The sequence below is a fragment of the Helianthus annuus genome, chromosome 7 (genome assembly GCF_002127325.2).
Source record: "Helianthus annuus cultivar XRQ/B chromosome 7, HanXRQr2.0-SUNRISE, whole genome shotgun sequence".
Lineage (NCBI taxonomy): Eukaryota > Viridiplantae > Streptophyta > Magnoliopsida > Asterales > Asteraceae > Helianthus > Helianthus annuus.
The window spans coordinates 140,023,192-140,039,212 of NC_035439.2; the positions used below are offsets into that span (position 1 = coordinate 140,023,192).

The window sequence follows — 16,021 nt, forward strand, 5'->3', positions numbered from 1 at the left end:
AACCTTAGATACATCCAAAATTTGTTTGCATTTCTTGTTTTCTTTCCAAGGTTCCCTTTCATGTGTTCGAGAATTAATCTTAAATAATTGAAGTCTTTGTTGAGCGTCAAAGCCGTCATCACACACAAAAGAGTATCACTTGCAGATCATATCTCGTTTTCCTTGTTCAACAATGAATCAACAAATGCAGAAAGTACTTGTATTGTAACGGCAAGTGTGTCTTGTTAAGCTGAGCGGCAAGTACATCTCCTGTGCACTTCATTCTAAGTAGACATCCTTGATAACATCGTACAAAGATGATGTGTGGATCTTCAGGCTTGTCACCAATCTGCAAGACTGTTCTTATGGTTTCCTCGGATATTGTAACATTATGCCTTTCAACCTTCGCCTTTATCACCTTTTCGTTGTTTTTGTCTTCAATTGTTGCCGAATCCCAAAATGCTCGTATCTGGCTCTTGTATGCGGTGTGTTCTGTGGCAAAAAGGTTCCGATCCGCTTCAACCCACTCACCCAACCCACTCGACCACCGGTTCCAGCGGCTCCGGCTCCACCAGCCGCCGCTTCACTCTCCGGCGACCCTCAGGTGCACCAGACCTATACATAGCCAGATATTAACTTCCTTTGTAAATTTTTTGCCAACATTCCTATTTTTTTGCTGATTGTGTAAAGTAATTAGGGGGTGTGGGTGAGAGGTGGTGAACGATGGGGATGTGGGTGGGAGATAGTGAACGATGGGGATGTTGGGAGGGTGGTGTCGGGGTGGTTTGAGGGTTTAGGGATAGGGATAGGTTGTGTGGTGTATACTTGTTGGTCAACTGGTGGTGGTGAACCGATGGTGAACCGGTGGTGACAGTGGTCGGGTGGTGGTTGGAGTATTTCAATTTTGGGGAAGTGATTTGGGGGAAATGTTAAGAACTAGGGTTTGGGATGGTTTATATTGGTGGAAATGATGAGGAGATTAGTAAATGACATATTTACCCTCATGTGACTTGTACATAGTCACATTTAACTGAAAAAATAACTTGAGTTAGGCCTAAAGGATAGAACGTGTAGGATTCAAATACATAAAGTATAAAACCCATTAATTTTAAACACAAAGGACACCACCTGAAAAAGGGTATAAAGATAAATGACAAAATTTGCAATTCACTCTTTATATCGTCTAATCAAAACGGAATATATTTGACCTAACTGGTAATTCGAGCGAAATTATGTCCAAACATTAACCAACAGAAAACGTACATAAAAATAAGCACAAAAACGTTTAATATTTGACCGAACTTTTTTGCGAAAGAATTTTACATTGAAACATTAACCAAATTGAAAATAAGCGCGTTGCCGCGACGAACCAAACGTAAAGTAACTCGAATTTATATCGTCTAATGAAAACGTACCAATTAAACACGTACATAAAAGTAAGTACAAAAAGTTATAATATCTGAGCGCAGAAAAAGTTACGTCGAAACGTAAATCAACTTAAATTTATACCGACACTTACATAAAAATAAGCACTTAAATGACTGGAAGTAGTGTAGACGAATCTTCATATTGCAGGTATATATAATAGGGCATTTTTTTTCTAAAAAGAATTATCATCGAAAGGGGACAGTTTGATGTACTCGGTGTCGATGCGAGCTAACTTTTTGTGATTAAAATGGTATATTCTAGATAAGCTATAGATAAAAAAATTAGAGAGGTTTCTTATGTCTAGATATATTTCATTAAATATTGTGATCAGAAAAGGAAACTGAAGTTGGTAAATTTCATCCCAAGTTTTAGTCGAACTGTAGTAGGATTCTCACAGGTTGGTATCTAATGGCGATGGTAATTTTAATCAAACATGGTAGATTGTATTAGTCAAACTGTAGCGCTGTCACAGGCCCCCCAATTATTGTTTTTAATCACTAAAAATATTTTTAAGACTGTTTCAAAAGAAAATAAACCAAGATTTTCTGAACCCAATAAGGGGTTAGAAGACTTGTTGACTACTATTTTCCAAGTCAACTGAAAACACCTGGAAAATAAGCCTTTCTATTAGATTTTTACACTACCAATTAATTAATGGACAGGAGTGATTAGGAGACTTGCTATTCTAAGTCAACTCAAAACATTTAGCAAATAAATAGGAAGCCTTTTGTGTTGGATTCGTAACCAGTATTCTTCGCCTTAAAACAAAGTTTAATAACTTGATTTATTTTGGTTTTCATAATACATCATACGATGTATGTTTTCGTGTCGTTGCTTCTATGCATGGGATCATTTATCAATGGTGGTCTTACGTCGGGGTTGAAAGAAGACGCCAACACGACGATTACGAGGTCCTGTAATGATAAGGAGAGGCAAGCACTGCTAGGTTTTAAAGCAAACCTAGTAGACATCAACAAAGGAAAGAAGGATTGTTGTCAATGGAAGGGTATCAGTTGTGACAGCCAGACTGGTCATGTGACTGAAGTTGATCTTTCTACCTATTCTAGTGGCCTGTCTGGTAATACTAGTCATTTTTTATCATTATTACATCAGTTACAGTACCTTGATTTAACTGGAACTGATTTTCAGTTCAATCATATACCAAATTCTTTGAGTTCCCTTTCCAACTTACAACATTTGAAAATATCTGCTGCTAATCTTTCCAACTTGGTCCTCCTTGATCTTAGTAATAATTCTTTGAGCGGGCCGATTCCTCATCAACTTGCTAATCTTTCCATGTTGGATGAACTTGATCTTAGTAATAACCTTTTGAGTGGACAGATTCCCGCTTCCTTTGGAGATTTGACTTCTCTTGACCTTCTAGACCTCTCGGGAAATCGATTAGAAGGTGTCATTCCAAAATCTTTTGGAAATTGGTCGTCTCTAGTTGAATTGGATTTGTCAAGAAACCTCCTTAATGGGCCGGTGCCAAACTTTGTCGGATGTTCATCCATAAAAAAGTCAAGTTCAAATAGTAATTCTCTATACAATAGACGACCTTTTGAATCTGCGTATGGTACTAATTTCCCCGGATGTCTATCCCTGAGTAAGTTAGACCTCTCTAGTAATAGGTTAACTGGAAATTTACCGAATAGTGTGGGCGAACTATTAAATCTTGAACATCTCGATGTTTCTAACAATTCCTTTAAAGGTATAATCTCCGATATTCATTTGCTGAACCTCACCCTACTTACCTATCTGGACCTGTCTTTCAATTCTTTCGCACTAAACTTAAGTTCGCAAATGAATTTCCAGTTAAACGCTATAAAGATGCAATCATGCAAGTTGGGGCCTAGTTTTCCCGTGTGGATTCAAACTCAAACAAACTTTGCATATCTTGATATATCTAGTGCTGGAATATCAGATCGTGTCCCTGGATGGTTCTGGAACCTACCACGTGGGTTGAGATTTCTCAACATTTCTTCAAATGAAATAAAAGGTATGCTACCAAATATGACAACGGTCTTTGAACGCTATCCTGGAATGGATTTAAGTTACAACCAATTGGAAGGTACAATACCATTGTTACCTTCTAAACTGGCAGCACTAAACCTCTCTGGAAACAGGTTCTCAGGAACACTTTCTTTCTTGTGTCAAATTGACACGGCTTTGACTTTCCTTGACCTCTCCAACAATTTATTATCAGGGAGTCTGCCAGAATGTTTGCAGAAATTCCATGAGAAGCTTGTGGTTCTTAACTTATCAAACAACAGTTTGTCCGGAGAAATTCCTTCTTTTTTGGGAGCCCTATCTAAGCTTCAGGCATTGTATTTGCGTAGAAACGACTTTGTTGGTGAAATACCAAAGTCGTTGAGCAATTGCACAAAGCTAAGGTTTGTGGATCTTGGGGAAAATAAGTTGTCTGGTAACATACCATCATGGATAGGAGAAACACTTTCAAAGTTGTATGTTCTTGTTTTACGCTCTAATAGATTCAATGGTAGCTTACCATCCCGAATATGTTCTCTAACTAATCTCCGGTTCCTTGATCTAGCTAATAATGCGTTGCTAGGAAACATTCCTAAGTGCTTTGGTAACTTCACGGCTATGGCTACTAGACGAGTTCAAGATGATATTATCAGTCATTATTACTCCTCTTATGTATCAACTCTCCCTGGAACCAAACCACAACATGACTATACAACGTATTATGCTTTGAACAGAACTGGCGACGTTTTATGTTCAAGACGAGGAGGACGCTATTCCATTTGTGGTTCGAATGAATCGGCCCTTTTCATTGACAATGCACTAGTTGCATGGAAGGGAAAACAACGTGAATTTGGAAGAGGTCTTTACCTACTGAGGAGCATCGATATTTCAAGCAACAAGTTATATGGAGAACTTCCCTCAGAGATCACTAATCTTCTAGAGCTAGTCTCTTTAAATTTTTCCGACAACAGACTGCACGGGGAAGTTCCGAAGCATATTGGTCGGTTGAGATCTCTTGATTCTCTTGACTTGTCAAGAAATGAGTTTTCTGGAAATATTCCCACGAGTTTGACACAGATAACACGAATAAGTTATCTTAACCTCTCCTACAATAACTTGTCCGGAAGAATACCAACTGGAACTCAACTCCAAAGCTTCAGTTATACATCCTTCATTGGTAACCCTCAACTTTGTGGACCTCCACTTACACAAAGATGTGGGCGTTTATCTCCACCTCCTACTGTTGTTGGAAAGGAAGATGGAGAGGGTTTCTGGGATTCATATTACATAGGTATGGCTGCTGGATTTGCTGTTGGATTTTTGGGAATTTGTGGTGCTTTATTCTTCAACTGCTGGTGTAGATATTTCCTTTTTGCTAGCTTAAATAACGTGAAGGATTGGATATATGTAACATCAGTTGTGCATTTTCGGAGACTTCATCGGAAATTTAGACGGTAAATGTTACATAATCTTTGTGCAACTGTTTCCTATAGTTTAAGTAGGAATTTTTATTATTATTATTGTTCTGTAGAAACCATACATGGCCATGGATGATCATTGCCATTGCCATTGTGTTTATAAACTTTTGTAAACAGGTTACTTTGTGTTGTATAAAAAGTTTATAATTGCCAATTCATTAACTCAATGGTAGTGAGGTTTTCTTCCAGCACATATGCATGCATACACATCCGGACGTGAAGTATTGTCTCACTCTATAAACCACTGAACTAGTTGTGTGCTTCTTCACCTAATTTAAAAATTAGGATGTTAAAGTTAAAAAAAAAAAAAAAAAAAAAAAAAAACGATCTTTGCAATGGTCACAAGAGAATACAACTAGATATCAATGTGGAGTATCAATACACCAATCAAGAAAAAACCTTTACCTGATGTTAGTGGTGGAGCTAGACCATTAATTTAGGGGTATTCCGAATTTTTTTTACTGTGCAATCATACAATAATAAGAAAAATGATAATAAATAAAGTAAAACAAATATTTAATAGATTTGTCCTTTTTTTCATAGCTTGAATTCCATCACATCGTCGTTTTTTACTTTATTAAAAGTTTCTTTTTCGACCGCACAAACCATAACATTGTTCAAATATTCCGGGCCATTCAATTACGTAAATCCGTCTTGACAAACTTCAATTTAGAAAAATATCTTTCAACGGTTGCGGTTGCACCCAAGGCTAGTTCACAACACGATAAACCAAAGGACAAGAACTATGTATCGGGGGATGGGGCATAAACTTTCTTCAAACACGCCCTCGAACTTGTCGGCTTCGCAACCTCAGACTCAAGAACTCTTTTCTGAGGTAAACTACGCAATTTATAAAATGATAAACGAACGCATGTTTCCTTTGTTAAATATATGTTGGTAGTATTAATTAATATGCTAATATACGTTTTGATATTTATTATTGTAGGAATTTGTTAACAGTTTGTTCCAAACCCCGGCCTTTCTGAATCAACTTGACAACTATCTTGGTTCAAAAGGAAAACAACAGGCAAACGACTATGATTCTATGATTCTGATAACATATTCAATAACGAAGATGGGGATGATTTCGACGTATGACTTGTTATTTTTAACGTTTTTACGCAACTGTAGGATAATGTAGGACTTAAACGTTGTTTGTAATTTTATTACTTTTAGTATATGTTTATGGCGTTTGTTTGCATTGCGGAAATTAGAAATTTGGCAGATTTTGTTTTTCGGCCGGAAACAGGCTGTATGAAGCTGCTGTACCAAAAAAATGACTTTTAGCGGCGACATGTGTCAGCAAAGCGATTGTCAACATCATCATTGAGAGGACAAGAGTTCCTAGACCAAACATCATCTTTTTTGGTAGAGTTTGTAGGAAATCAAGTTCAGCAAAGCGAGATGTGTTGATAGATGAGAAGATGGCAATCGAAGCACATGACAACAAAAAAGAAACGACATCCGCTAAAACAAAAACCAAAAAAGATGGTTTTGAAAGAAAGACGGGGAAGCCATTGTATTTGTCTTCTGTTTGGCGATATCCGCCTGGAAAAGTATAAGCTGCAGCAAATACCATGGCTGTAATAAGACAGTTAATAACCATGCAGTGGTTAGCCATATCTCTTAATCATTTCTCCCCTTGATCAACCAAATCTTTGTGTTCTTTTGTGAACAACTCGTATGGTGTTAAACCATATTTGTTCTTACGTTCCCTATTAGCAGGAGGGATCATAGCCTCAACTTCCTGCAACAAAAAAAATACAAATTTTAAAAGACTTTATACTCATTATAAGCATGGCCACATGGTCGAGATATATATATATATACCTTAAACCATAGTAACTCTCGCTGCACTTTTAAAGCAACTCTCGACACATCTTCAAGTCGCTTTTGCTTTGCACACTTTCCAACTAAATGCAACATATTATTATCATTCCAGTCTCTGAGAGGGGAGATCAAATCTTTCATGGAGCCTATCTCATATAGAAGGTTGTAGATACCTTCATGACGATGCGCCACAGCAACATGAAATATGCTTTGGTTGTTGTCATCTACTTTCCATATGAGATCCGGGTATAGTCGGATGAGCTCAACAACAAATTCACGATTGCCAAATTCTGCAGCAACAAAAAGTATATGAGACGAGTACGTTGCTCCTTTTTTTCCAAAGAATCCGGTTCCTTGTCGTCTTGCATTACCACATCTCGAGGACCGCGCAGTATATCATCAATCTCTTTCTTAGGTTTTTTCGCAATATATCCTCAAATCAGTCTTAGCAACTTCATTGCGTTATCTTTCTTTTCCATAGATTCTAAAAAACAACAAAAAAAAGCCAAATTAGATCTGGATAACACTAGCGTATGTCGTGTATAATTTATTTTCAGTACAAATAATGTGTGATGAACATCATTAAGTAGAAGAGATCTTTACCTGACTTGATGATTCTATCGATCATGCTAGTACGTTTTTCAGGAAAGGGTTCAAGGCCTAGGGATGAATCTTCGAGTCCACTTTCCCTACCAACTTCCGGATTCTCAATTTGAGATCGTTGAGGCGTACTAAGCATCTTGGAGTATAAAATTTTACCCCATCTGATGGTTCTCGAGATGACATTTAGCTTCATTTCGCGGAATGCTTTCGGCTTCCGAGCTAGAACTTCGAGAACACTCCTGGTGCCAAGGTCGGGATAAGTTGTCACAATCTTGGGTAAATTACACTTTTCGTCCTTTATGTTTATACCGGATTGCAATAGATAACCTTTAACTTCAATAATTACAGTCACAGTCCTTTATTTGGAAAACTCGTTACACATTTCGGCCTTTAACACTAACCAGGTTAAAAATTTAAGTTAATTATGATATCTGACTTGCACAAGAGGTTATGTTAGTAATTTTATCTATTATATTAACAATATATATTTATACAAAACATTAACAGAAAGTCTCTCTTCTCATCCCATCTCTCTCTCTCTCTCTACCTACCTAGCCCCTCTCACTTCTGTTTCACCTGCAACTTTGAAGATCTGAACTACTGCAACCTTGAAGATATAAATTCATCATACACAATCACTTATTGTCTTTTTTTGTATGCATCTACACCAAATAACAACACCACTACCACTTAACAGTAACCTACACAGCACCACCAACCCACCATCGCACTTGACCCTCTTTCTTACCTACAGAAGCACCTACATGAAAATGGCTTGAAAACATTACAAAAACAAAAACCCCTCTAAAAACCACCACCGCACAAAAACAACTCACTGGAACTCCTCTGGAAAATCAACACGTTTTGATTTTACATACATCGTACCTAAAGTAGCCGATCCTCCAGAATCCAGCGAATTCAGTCCAGATCCGGCGACTTCAGTCCAATTCACAAATCTAGGGTATCTAACGAGATCATGGGCTCGATTTGGTAGTTATGGTTCTGATGTAGGTTAAACATGTGCTCGATTTGGTATCTAGCCCACGACTTCAGTCCGGTTAGGCTCTCAGGCGACCCATATTTGACGGTATGGTTCTGATTTAGGTTAAACATGGGCTCAATTTGGTTTCGTCATTCAGATTCGGGTTTAGGGTTTCTAGATGGTAGGGTTTAGGGCTTGATCTTATATAGGGTGCTAGTTGTGTGAGGGTGGGGATGGAAGTGGTGGTGTACACCGTCTAAGAAAGAGATAGGAGTCTGAGTTGAGGAGTTAGTTTGAGAAAGAGGAGTTTCATAAAGGAAGAAGAAACAAGTCTGAATAGACAGAAATGCCCTCATATGAGGTGCACATGACCAGAGTTAACTGAATTTTTTAACCTGGTTAGTAATAAAGGACGAAATGTGTAACGAGTTTTCCAAATAAAGGACAGTGACTGTAATTATTGAAGTTAAAGGTCATCTATTGCAATCCGGTATAAACATAAAGGACGAAAAGTGTAATTTACCCCACAATCTTTAGAGCAACATCTAAGACAGATTTGAAAACAACTTTGTGAGGGGGGTTTCTCAATAATAATTTAATCACAACATTTATTTTTTAGAATTATGCATACATATACTAAAAAACCAAACAACACATTCATTTTTTATTAATAGGGATTAAGGTTCATAATCATTTCTTATATGAAAAATAATGTAATCACTATCGATACAAACTATAATGCTTACCAAACATATCATTCTCCACGCATTTCAAAAGCAGCCACCCACGATTCAGAGGCATCCAACCACCATCACACAAATTATTTGAATGATTGTACATGTATTTCACGACGTCCTCGTTTCCATACAAGGTTGCGATGTACAAGGGCATCATCTTTCTGTTACCACCGGCGATTGTTAGCAAGGCCTTGTTCTTTTCCACCATAATTTTGACAGCTTTAATGTTTCCTGCTGCAGCTGCCAAATATAACGCGGTGTTGTAACTCTTGTTTTGTAGCTCAAGATCAGCCGTTTGCATCCTTTCCACCAGTTTTTTCACAAAGAGCTCATCATGCTTGTGACCTTTCGAAGATACAACAACATGCAGGGGTGTTTCCCCATTCTCAGTTATGGAACATGTTTTAAGCTTTAACTCCCTGCTCTTATCAAAAATGGCTTCCGCCGCTTCCCAGTCACATGTTATAGATGCCTCGTATAGAGAGACGCCAATTTAAACGTATGATTCTCTAGGTCCTTCAAAATAGTTCCAATGAAAATAGTTACTATTGTTTGCGTCTCAATATTCTTTATACTAAGTTACGTCCAGATGATCAAATTTCAATGAAAGCTAGCATATAAGATGTTTTTTACAAGTAATTTTTTGTGTAATCTTTATTTTTTTCATACTCGGAAACGGATATTTTGGATATTTTCGGATATCCGAAAAAAATGAAAATTAAATTTTCGGATATATGAAATATCCGAAAATTTTGAAAATCACTATCCGAATCCGAATCCGAGAAATTCGGATATCCGAATTTCCGGATATTTCGGATTCGGATATCGGATATTTCGGATATCGGATATTTCGGATATCGGATATTTCGGATCAGATTTTCGGATACGGATAGTTTTGAACACCCCTACCTGTCGATGATTAGATATAGGCTTCAATAGTAAGGTTGGTTTCTTGTTATTTATTTATTTATTTATTTAGTGTGTTGAATAAATTGCCTTGTCATCTTGTTGAATAGGTAAAATACCTAGTAGTAGAAAATTATTTGAAACTTAAGTGGTCTAATTGTAAAAAAAAAAAAAAAAAAAATCATCTGAGTGACTTATTGGTAACAACATAAAACTTAGTTATTACTCTATATTAGCAATAGACTATGATACATTGACAAAAATAAATCTTTTAAACATTTGGGTTTGAAGAAGGATGTTTTAGGTTAAGTTCTACATACAATATCGACTAAAAGAAATTTACCATTAAAAAAAAAGTTACGCTATTAAAACAAAGTTACGGGAAAGTCGGGTTCAAGTTTCACAGGGATTTTTTTTAATAGCTATTGAAAAAGGTTATCATTCTATATTTTATTATATAAAGTAGGGTTCGTATCAAATACAAGTTCTCATAAAAAAAAAATGTCGTAAGAAATGTATCAAACGGAAACGGACCCTGAGTCTCTGATTGACCTCATACAAGCAACATCAAACCGTCTCATTGAAATTTTAGCTTTTTGTTTTTAGATGTTTAGGGTGAATGGAGTGGGGGCGGTAAACCCACTCGGTACCGACCCCCTCCACTGCTAACCATTTTTACCGATCAAGATTACCGAATTGAGGGGTGTTTTCTGTGAAGGTTCACCGATTCGGTGAAGGGAGGGAAAGGGGGAGAGTGAGGGTGTGTGGTGGGGTCCATTTCTTCTTAACCAATCATATTTTTTTTTTTTTTAGATAGTTTACCTAAACCTTATTATGTGAACCACTATCAACATTTTTTAGTATTAGGTAAACAATTAACATGACTATACGATCGGGTGAACTAGGAGTTTACCTATTCCTCCCTTCACCCTTAGCTTGTAATCAAGATGGTTATTCTGGTCACCACCACCCATTCATAAACCCTAATTGGAAAATCTCTCTGGTCATCGTTCGATTCACATATTCCCACATTCCAATTGGACGTTTTCTTCATGTTCGTCAGGTACTTCCCCAATTTAGAGCTTTTGAATATATCATTCATAGCATAACAAACAACCCTAATCTTGTTTCAATTTCACCCCCAAATGTAAGCCACATTATATATGCTTTAAAATTAAACATATATATGTTGTAAATTTGCAGAATTTACACCGCTTGCATTGCTAAATCACATGTATGATAATACCAACATAAACAACAATGCCTCCACCACAAACCACCGTCCCCAAAGCCTTCAACTTTATCTCCGGCCACCGTAAACCCACCCACAACCACCGCCCCACCCTCCACGGTGGTCTCTTCACCAACCGCCAAACCCACAACCCAAATCAAACCCATCACCACCACCACCACCCCACCCCCACTTTCACTCTCCAAAACTGGACCCCACAAGACCCCCTCACCACCCCACCACCCCCACCCCAATCCCCATCCCACCACTTCTTTGCCGTCGCCCAAACGCTCTCCCCCATCGCCCGTTACATCACCGATTCTTTTCGAAAACACAAGCACTGGGGCCCGCAGGTGGTTGCCGATCTCAACAAGCTCCGTCGGGTCACCCCGAAGCTAGTTGCGGAAGTGCTTAAAGTCGAGTCGGATCCGGTTATCGCCTCCAAGTTTTTTCATTGGGCCGGTAAGCAAAAAGGGTATAGACATGATTTCGCTAGTTATAATGCGTTTGCGTATTGTTTGAATAGAAACAATCGGTTTCGGGCAGCTGATCAAGTGCCCGAGATGATGAGTATGCAAGGTAAGCCGCCGACGGAGAAGCAGTTTGAAATCTTGATCAGGATGCATTCGGATAACAATAGAGGCCTTAGGGTTTATTATGTGTATGAGAAGATGTTGAAGTTCGGGGTGAAGCCTCGGGTTTTTTTGTATAACAGGATTATGGATGCTCTTGTGAAAACGGGTCATGTTGATTTGTGTATGTCGGTTTATAACGATTTTAAGAAGGGTGGATCGGCGGAGGAGGGTGTCACTTTCATGATTTTGATAAAAGGGTTGTGTAAGGCGGGTCGGGTTGAAGAGGCTATCGGGCTTGTGGACCGAATGAGGAAGTTGTGTAAACCGGATGTGTTTGCGTACACTGCGATGATAAGAATCTTGGTTTCGGAGGGAGATTTAGACGGTTGTTTGAGGGTATGGAAAGAAATGGAGCGTGATAAAGTCCAGCCCGATGTTATGGCTTATGCAACTCTCGTTACGGGGCTATGCAAAGGAAACCGAGTTGATAAGGGTTACGAGTTTTTTAACCAGATGAAAGAGAAACGGTATTTGATCGATCGGGCTATATATGGATCTTTGATAGAAGGCTTCGTAAATGACGGGAAAGTCGGAACGGCGTGTGAGTTGTTAGAAGATTTAATAAACTCGGGTTACAGGGCGGATTTAGTGATATACAACCATCTTATAAAAGGGTTATGCAACGCGAAACACGCCAGTAAAGCACATAAACTTTTCACGGTTACAGTCGAAGAAGATCTCAAACCGGATTTTGAGACGGTTAATCCGATGTTGGTTTGTTACGCTGAGTCGAGAAAATTTTATGAATTTTCGAAATTGCTTGAACAAATGGAGAGTTTAGGGTTCGATGTTATTCATGATCTTGTGAAGTTTTTTTCACTAATGGTAGGAGAAAAAGATCGGGTCATAACGGCTTTAGACGTGTTCGATAACTTGAAACCAAAAGGTTATTGCGGTGTTTCGATTTATAATATTCTTATCGGGGCGCTTTACGAAAGCGGAGAAGTGAAAAAGGCGTTGTCTCTGTTTCAAGAGTTGAAGGAATCGAAAACGGAACCGGATTTATGTACTTACAGTAATGCGGTTTTATGTTATGTCAACCTTGGAGATATTCACGAGGCGTGTTCATGCTACAATAAAATAAAAGATATGTCGTTGGTTATGTCTGTTGATGCGTATGTGTTTCTAGTTAAAGGTCTTTGTAAAATCGGAGAAATCGATTCGGCTTCCGTGCTTGTTCGTGAATGTTTAGCTAACGTGACAAGTGGGCCCAGGGAGTTTAAGTATTTTCTTAGAATTATCCATACGTGTAGATCTAACGATGCCGATAAGGTTATGGTTGTTATTAACGAGATGGTGCAAGACGGCTGTCCGCCTGATGATGTTATATATTGTGCGGTTATCTCTGGTATGTGCCAATATGGAACTATTGAGGAGGGTAGAAAAGTCTTTTCAAGTATGAGAGAGTGCAAGATGGTTACTGAGTCGGATTTGGTTGTTTACGATGACTTGTTAATTGACCATATGAAGAAGAAGACAGCCGACTTGGTGCTGTCTGGCTTGAAGTTTTTCAGGCTCGAGTCAAAGTTGAAAGCGAAGGGCTCCAGTCTCTTGCCAAGTTAAGAACGTGAAATCCGGTACGTTAACACACACAGATATATAGGGTGAGTTTCATTACACGACACAAAATTATTGGGAGAACAAACCGAAATCGTTTAATTATTTGATCCGTGGTTCATATTTTTTAAATCTTGTACTTCTTCAATACAAATGTGTATGTTATGTACATAAAAAAACCGTCAAACTAATTTGTTTGTATGCCCATTTCAAGAAAAACTAACTTGTTCTTATGTTTTTCAAAATGATTACAGCATTTTCTGTGTACCGATTGTTAGATTTGATGCTTCATTTTGTTATACTAACTTCAAAATCCAATGCACTTTTTACGAGGACTTTGGCTAATATTAGCTATGCAGTTAATGCGGTAAAAAATATCAGATATCGGTCAAGGACCGATATTTGAGATATAGGTTATCTCGGTGAGATATCGGTAATTTTAATATCATGCAGAATTTATATATAGGCAAATTGGAAAATAATAATCCCATCTTTCTGAAATTGGTCGATAATAATCCCAAGTCAGTTATTAGCCAATAATAATCCGACCTCGTCCAATTTTTTTTGTAAAATAGTCCGCCGTTAAAATAGCTTAACGGAGTTAAGTGTTTTCCGAATTACAAACCGATGTTTTAGGGCTTTTGATCAGAACGAGGATACGAGTCGATTGATGTAAAACTTACCTCGAAATACTGCCCTCAACCCACGAAAACGGTGCTTCAATTCGGGTGTTTAACTTCCAATTAACAAAATTCAAGCCATTTCGAACACAATTTCGAGGTAAGTTTTACATCAATCGACTCGTATCCTCGTTCTGATCAAAAGCCCTAAAACATCGGTTTGTAATTCGGAAAAACACTTAACTCCGTTAAGCTTATTTTAACGGCAGACTATTTTACAAAAAAATTGGACGAGGTTGGAGTTATTATTGGCTAATAACTGATTTGGGATTATTATCGGCCAATTTCAGAAAGATTGGATTATTATTTTCCAATTTGCCTTATATATATAGCAATTGCACACTAATGATTCAGTGATATATCGGTGATGTATTGGTTTTATTGGTCAAATTTGGTACCGATATTTGACACCAATATTTTATTAGGGGACCGATATAACTGCTATTATCACCAAGATTAACTGCATAGAATATTAGTTAACTACTTTTATTTGGTCTAGTAAATTTGAGACGTGTACAGTTTTTTAATCAGCTCATCAAGATGCTCATCGAAGCATTAACGTCAACATGCAAACCCGACATAGTTCGGCGTAAACGAGAAGATGCCTCTGATATTAAACCAGCAAAACACTTGACCCAAAAGAAATGGCTGAAGAAACATTTAGTGTGGTCGTACGCGGATGATGAAGAAAATGTATTCAGAGTTTCAGACGATGACATCGCAACCATTAGTGTACTGTACGAGATCTAATTAGAGCATCCCCATCCTATTTCCTATCCCCTTCTCTATCCTCAAATTTAAAGAAATCATCAAAAGTTTCACTCCATCTCATTGCCTATATTATTCTCTATGTTTCGGTTAAGTTTAAAAAAATGAATTTGTTCTTTCTTATATAACAGAAGTTGGGTTTTATGTTTTGTGTTACAAACATCTAAAGGAGGATACTGCAGCTCGGTTAGACTCTCTGGTATAGCCCTGAAGGAGGACAAGGAACCTCGGGATGAACCTAAGGGCCCACCAACAGATTTGGTCAAGGATGAAGCTCGTGACAACAGTTCTAGTGATGATGACGATGGATCTGCTCATGTTTCGGTTGATAATTTGGTTTTTTTCATGGAGAGTGATGCACTTGGCCATGGGGTTATGTATCCGGGGGCTTGGGTTTGGGGCGTAGCCCCTTTGGCGTGGGTTTGAAGCCGGGTGTGGGGCGGGCTAGCAAGGTGACATGGCGGGCTATCAATGGTCATGTGTCAACTCATGCCCCCAACCCAAGCCCCACCATACCCCATGGGCGTGGTTTTTTTTTCCCATTCCACGTGTCAACCAATGCCCAACCCAAGCCCCACCATACCCCACGGTCTAAGTTGAATGTATGTTAATTTTCTGTTGATGCTAGTTTGATTTTTTGGTTTATTTGAAATCTGTATCAGACTTTCCAGAAAACAGAAGTATAAATCGAGAAGAAGGCAATCAAAAGAAAAAAAAAAAAAACTAATTAATGGGTATATTTATAATTTTTAAGTTTTAATAAAAAAAGCGTAAAATAGTCATTCTATGTATTATTTTTAATAAAATTAATTAAAATTGGTAAATTTGATATTTATAGCTTTAAGGGAGGGGACATTTGTAATTTATTTTTTAGATTGGATAATATATGTATGTAGGGTAGGGATATGGTAAAAAGTGTTTAAAATGTGAGAAGGGTAAGAAGTGTTTTAGACCATTGGATATTTGATCTAATGGTTGAGATCAATAGAGTATAAAAATGTAAATTGTGTTTTAATTAGAAGGACCTTATGTAAAATTGAAGGGCAATACTGTCCTTTCAAATGTTTCAAATATGGTAACCGTATCCCACACAACCAAAACCCCCATTATTCTCCTAAAAATCAGCGACTTTCCCCAATCAAAAATGGTAACCGTATCCTACACTATATGAAGATATAACACTATGAACCCTTGATAAAACACTATATGAAGATATAA

The 16,021-nt window shown here is 37.8% G+C and overlaps 3 protein-coding genes across 7 annotated transcripts; 2 read left to right on the top strand and 1 right to left on the bottom strand.

The window, feature by feature from the left end:
- The first annotated feature begins 2,165 nt into the window (after positions 1-2,165).
- LOC118480475 (receptor-like protein EIX1) lies at positions 2,166-5,052 on the top strand. The gene has a single exon (XM_035975345.1). It carries the CDS (start codon positions 2,221-2,223, stop codon positions 4,852-4,854), a length of 2,634 nt encoding a protein of 877 aa, XP_035831238.1. The 5' UTR covers positions 2,166-2,220; the 3' UTR covers positions 4,855-5,052.
- Positions 5,053-6,504: 1,452 nt separating this feature from the next.
- LOC118480291 lies at positions 6,505-7,500 on the bottom strand. Its single transcript, XM_035975061.1, has 3 exons — positions 7,308-7,500; positions 6,705-6,994; positions 6,505-6,621 (listed from the first exon to the last, which is right to left on the bottom strand). Exons 1-3 carry the CDS (start codon positions 7,498-7,500, stop codon positions 6,505-6,507), a joined length of 600 nt encoding a protein of 199 aa, XP_035830954.1.
- A 3,331-nt stretch (positions 7,501-10,831) lies between these two features.
- On the top strand, positions 10,832-15,448 carry LOC118480476 (pentatricopeptide repeat-containing protein At4g20740-like). Of its 5 annotated transcripts, none has more exons than XM_035975350.1 (3): positions 10,832-10,995; positions 11,136-13,375; positions 14,986-15,448. In XM_035975350.1, the coding sequence occupies exon 2, from the start codon at positions 11,193-11,195 to the stop codon at positions 13,359-13,361; it is 2,169 nt and encodes a 722-aa protein (XP_035831243.1). In that variant the 5' UTR covers positions 10,832-10,995; positions 11,136-11,192; the 3' UTR covers positions 13,362-13,375; positions 14,986-15,448. The 5 variants fall into 5 exon arrangements, with proteins under 5 accessions (XP_035831243.1, XP_035831242.1, XP_035831239.1 ...); XM_035975349.1 differs by lacking the exon at positions 14,986-15,448 and adding an exon at positions 14,535-14,928; XM_035975346.1 differs by lacking the exon at positions 14,986-15,448 and adding an exon at positions 14,555-14,928.
- Positions 15,449-16,021: the final 573 nt, after the last annotated feature.

Excerpts from the sequence above, each read along its gene's own strand:
- LOC118480476 (XM_035975350.1), top strand. The coding sequence starts at position 11,193 with ATGCCTCCACCACAAACCACCGTCCCCAAAGCCTTCAACTTTATCTCC.
- LOC118480291 (XM_035975061.1), bottom strand. The coding sequence starts at position 7,500 with ATGAAGCTAAATGTCATCTCGAGAACCATCAGATGGGGTAAAATTTTA. Across the intron at positions 6,995-7,307 it reads CGATAGAATCATCAAGTCAG|AATTTGGCAATCGTGAATTT; the intron begins GTAAAGATCTCT and ends TTGTTGCTGCAG. Across the intron at positions 6,622-6,704 it reads GAGAGTTACTATGGTTTAAG|GAAGTTGAGGCTATGATCCC; the intron begins GTATATATATAT and ends TTTTTGTTGCAG.
- LOC118480475 (XM_035975345.1), top strand. The coding sequence starts at position 2,221 with ATGTATGTTTTCGTGTCGTTGCTTCTATGCATGGGATCATTTATCAAT.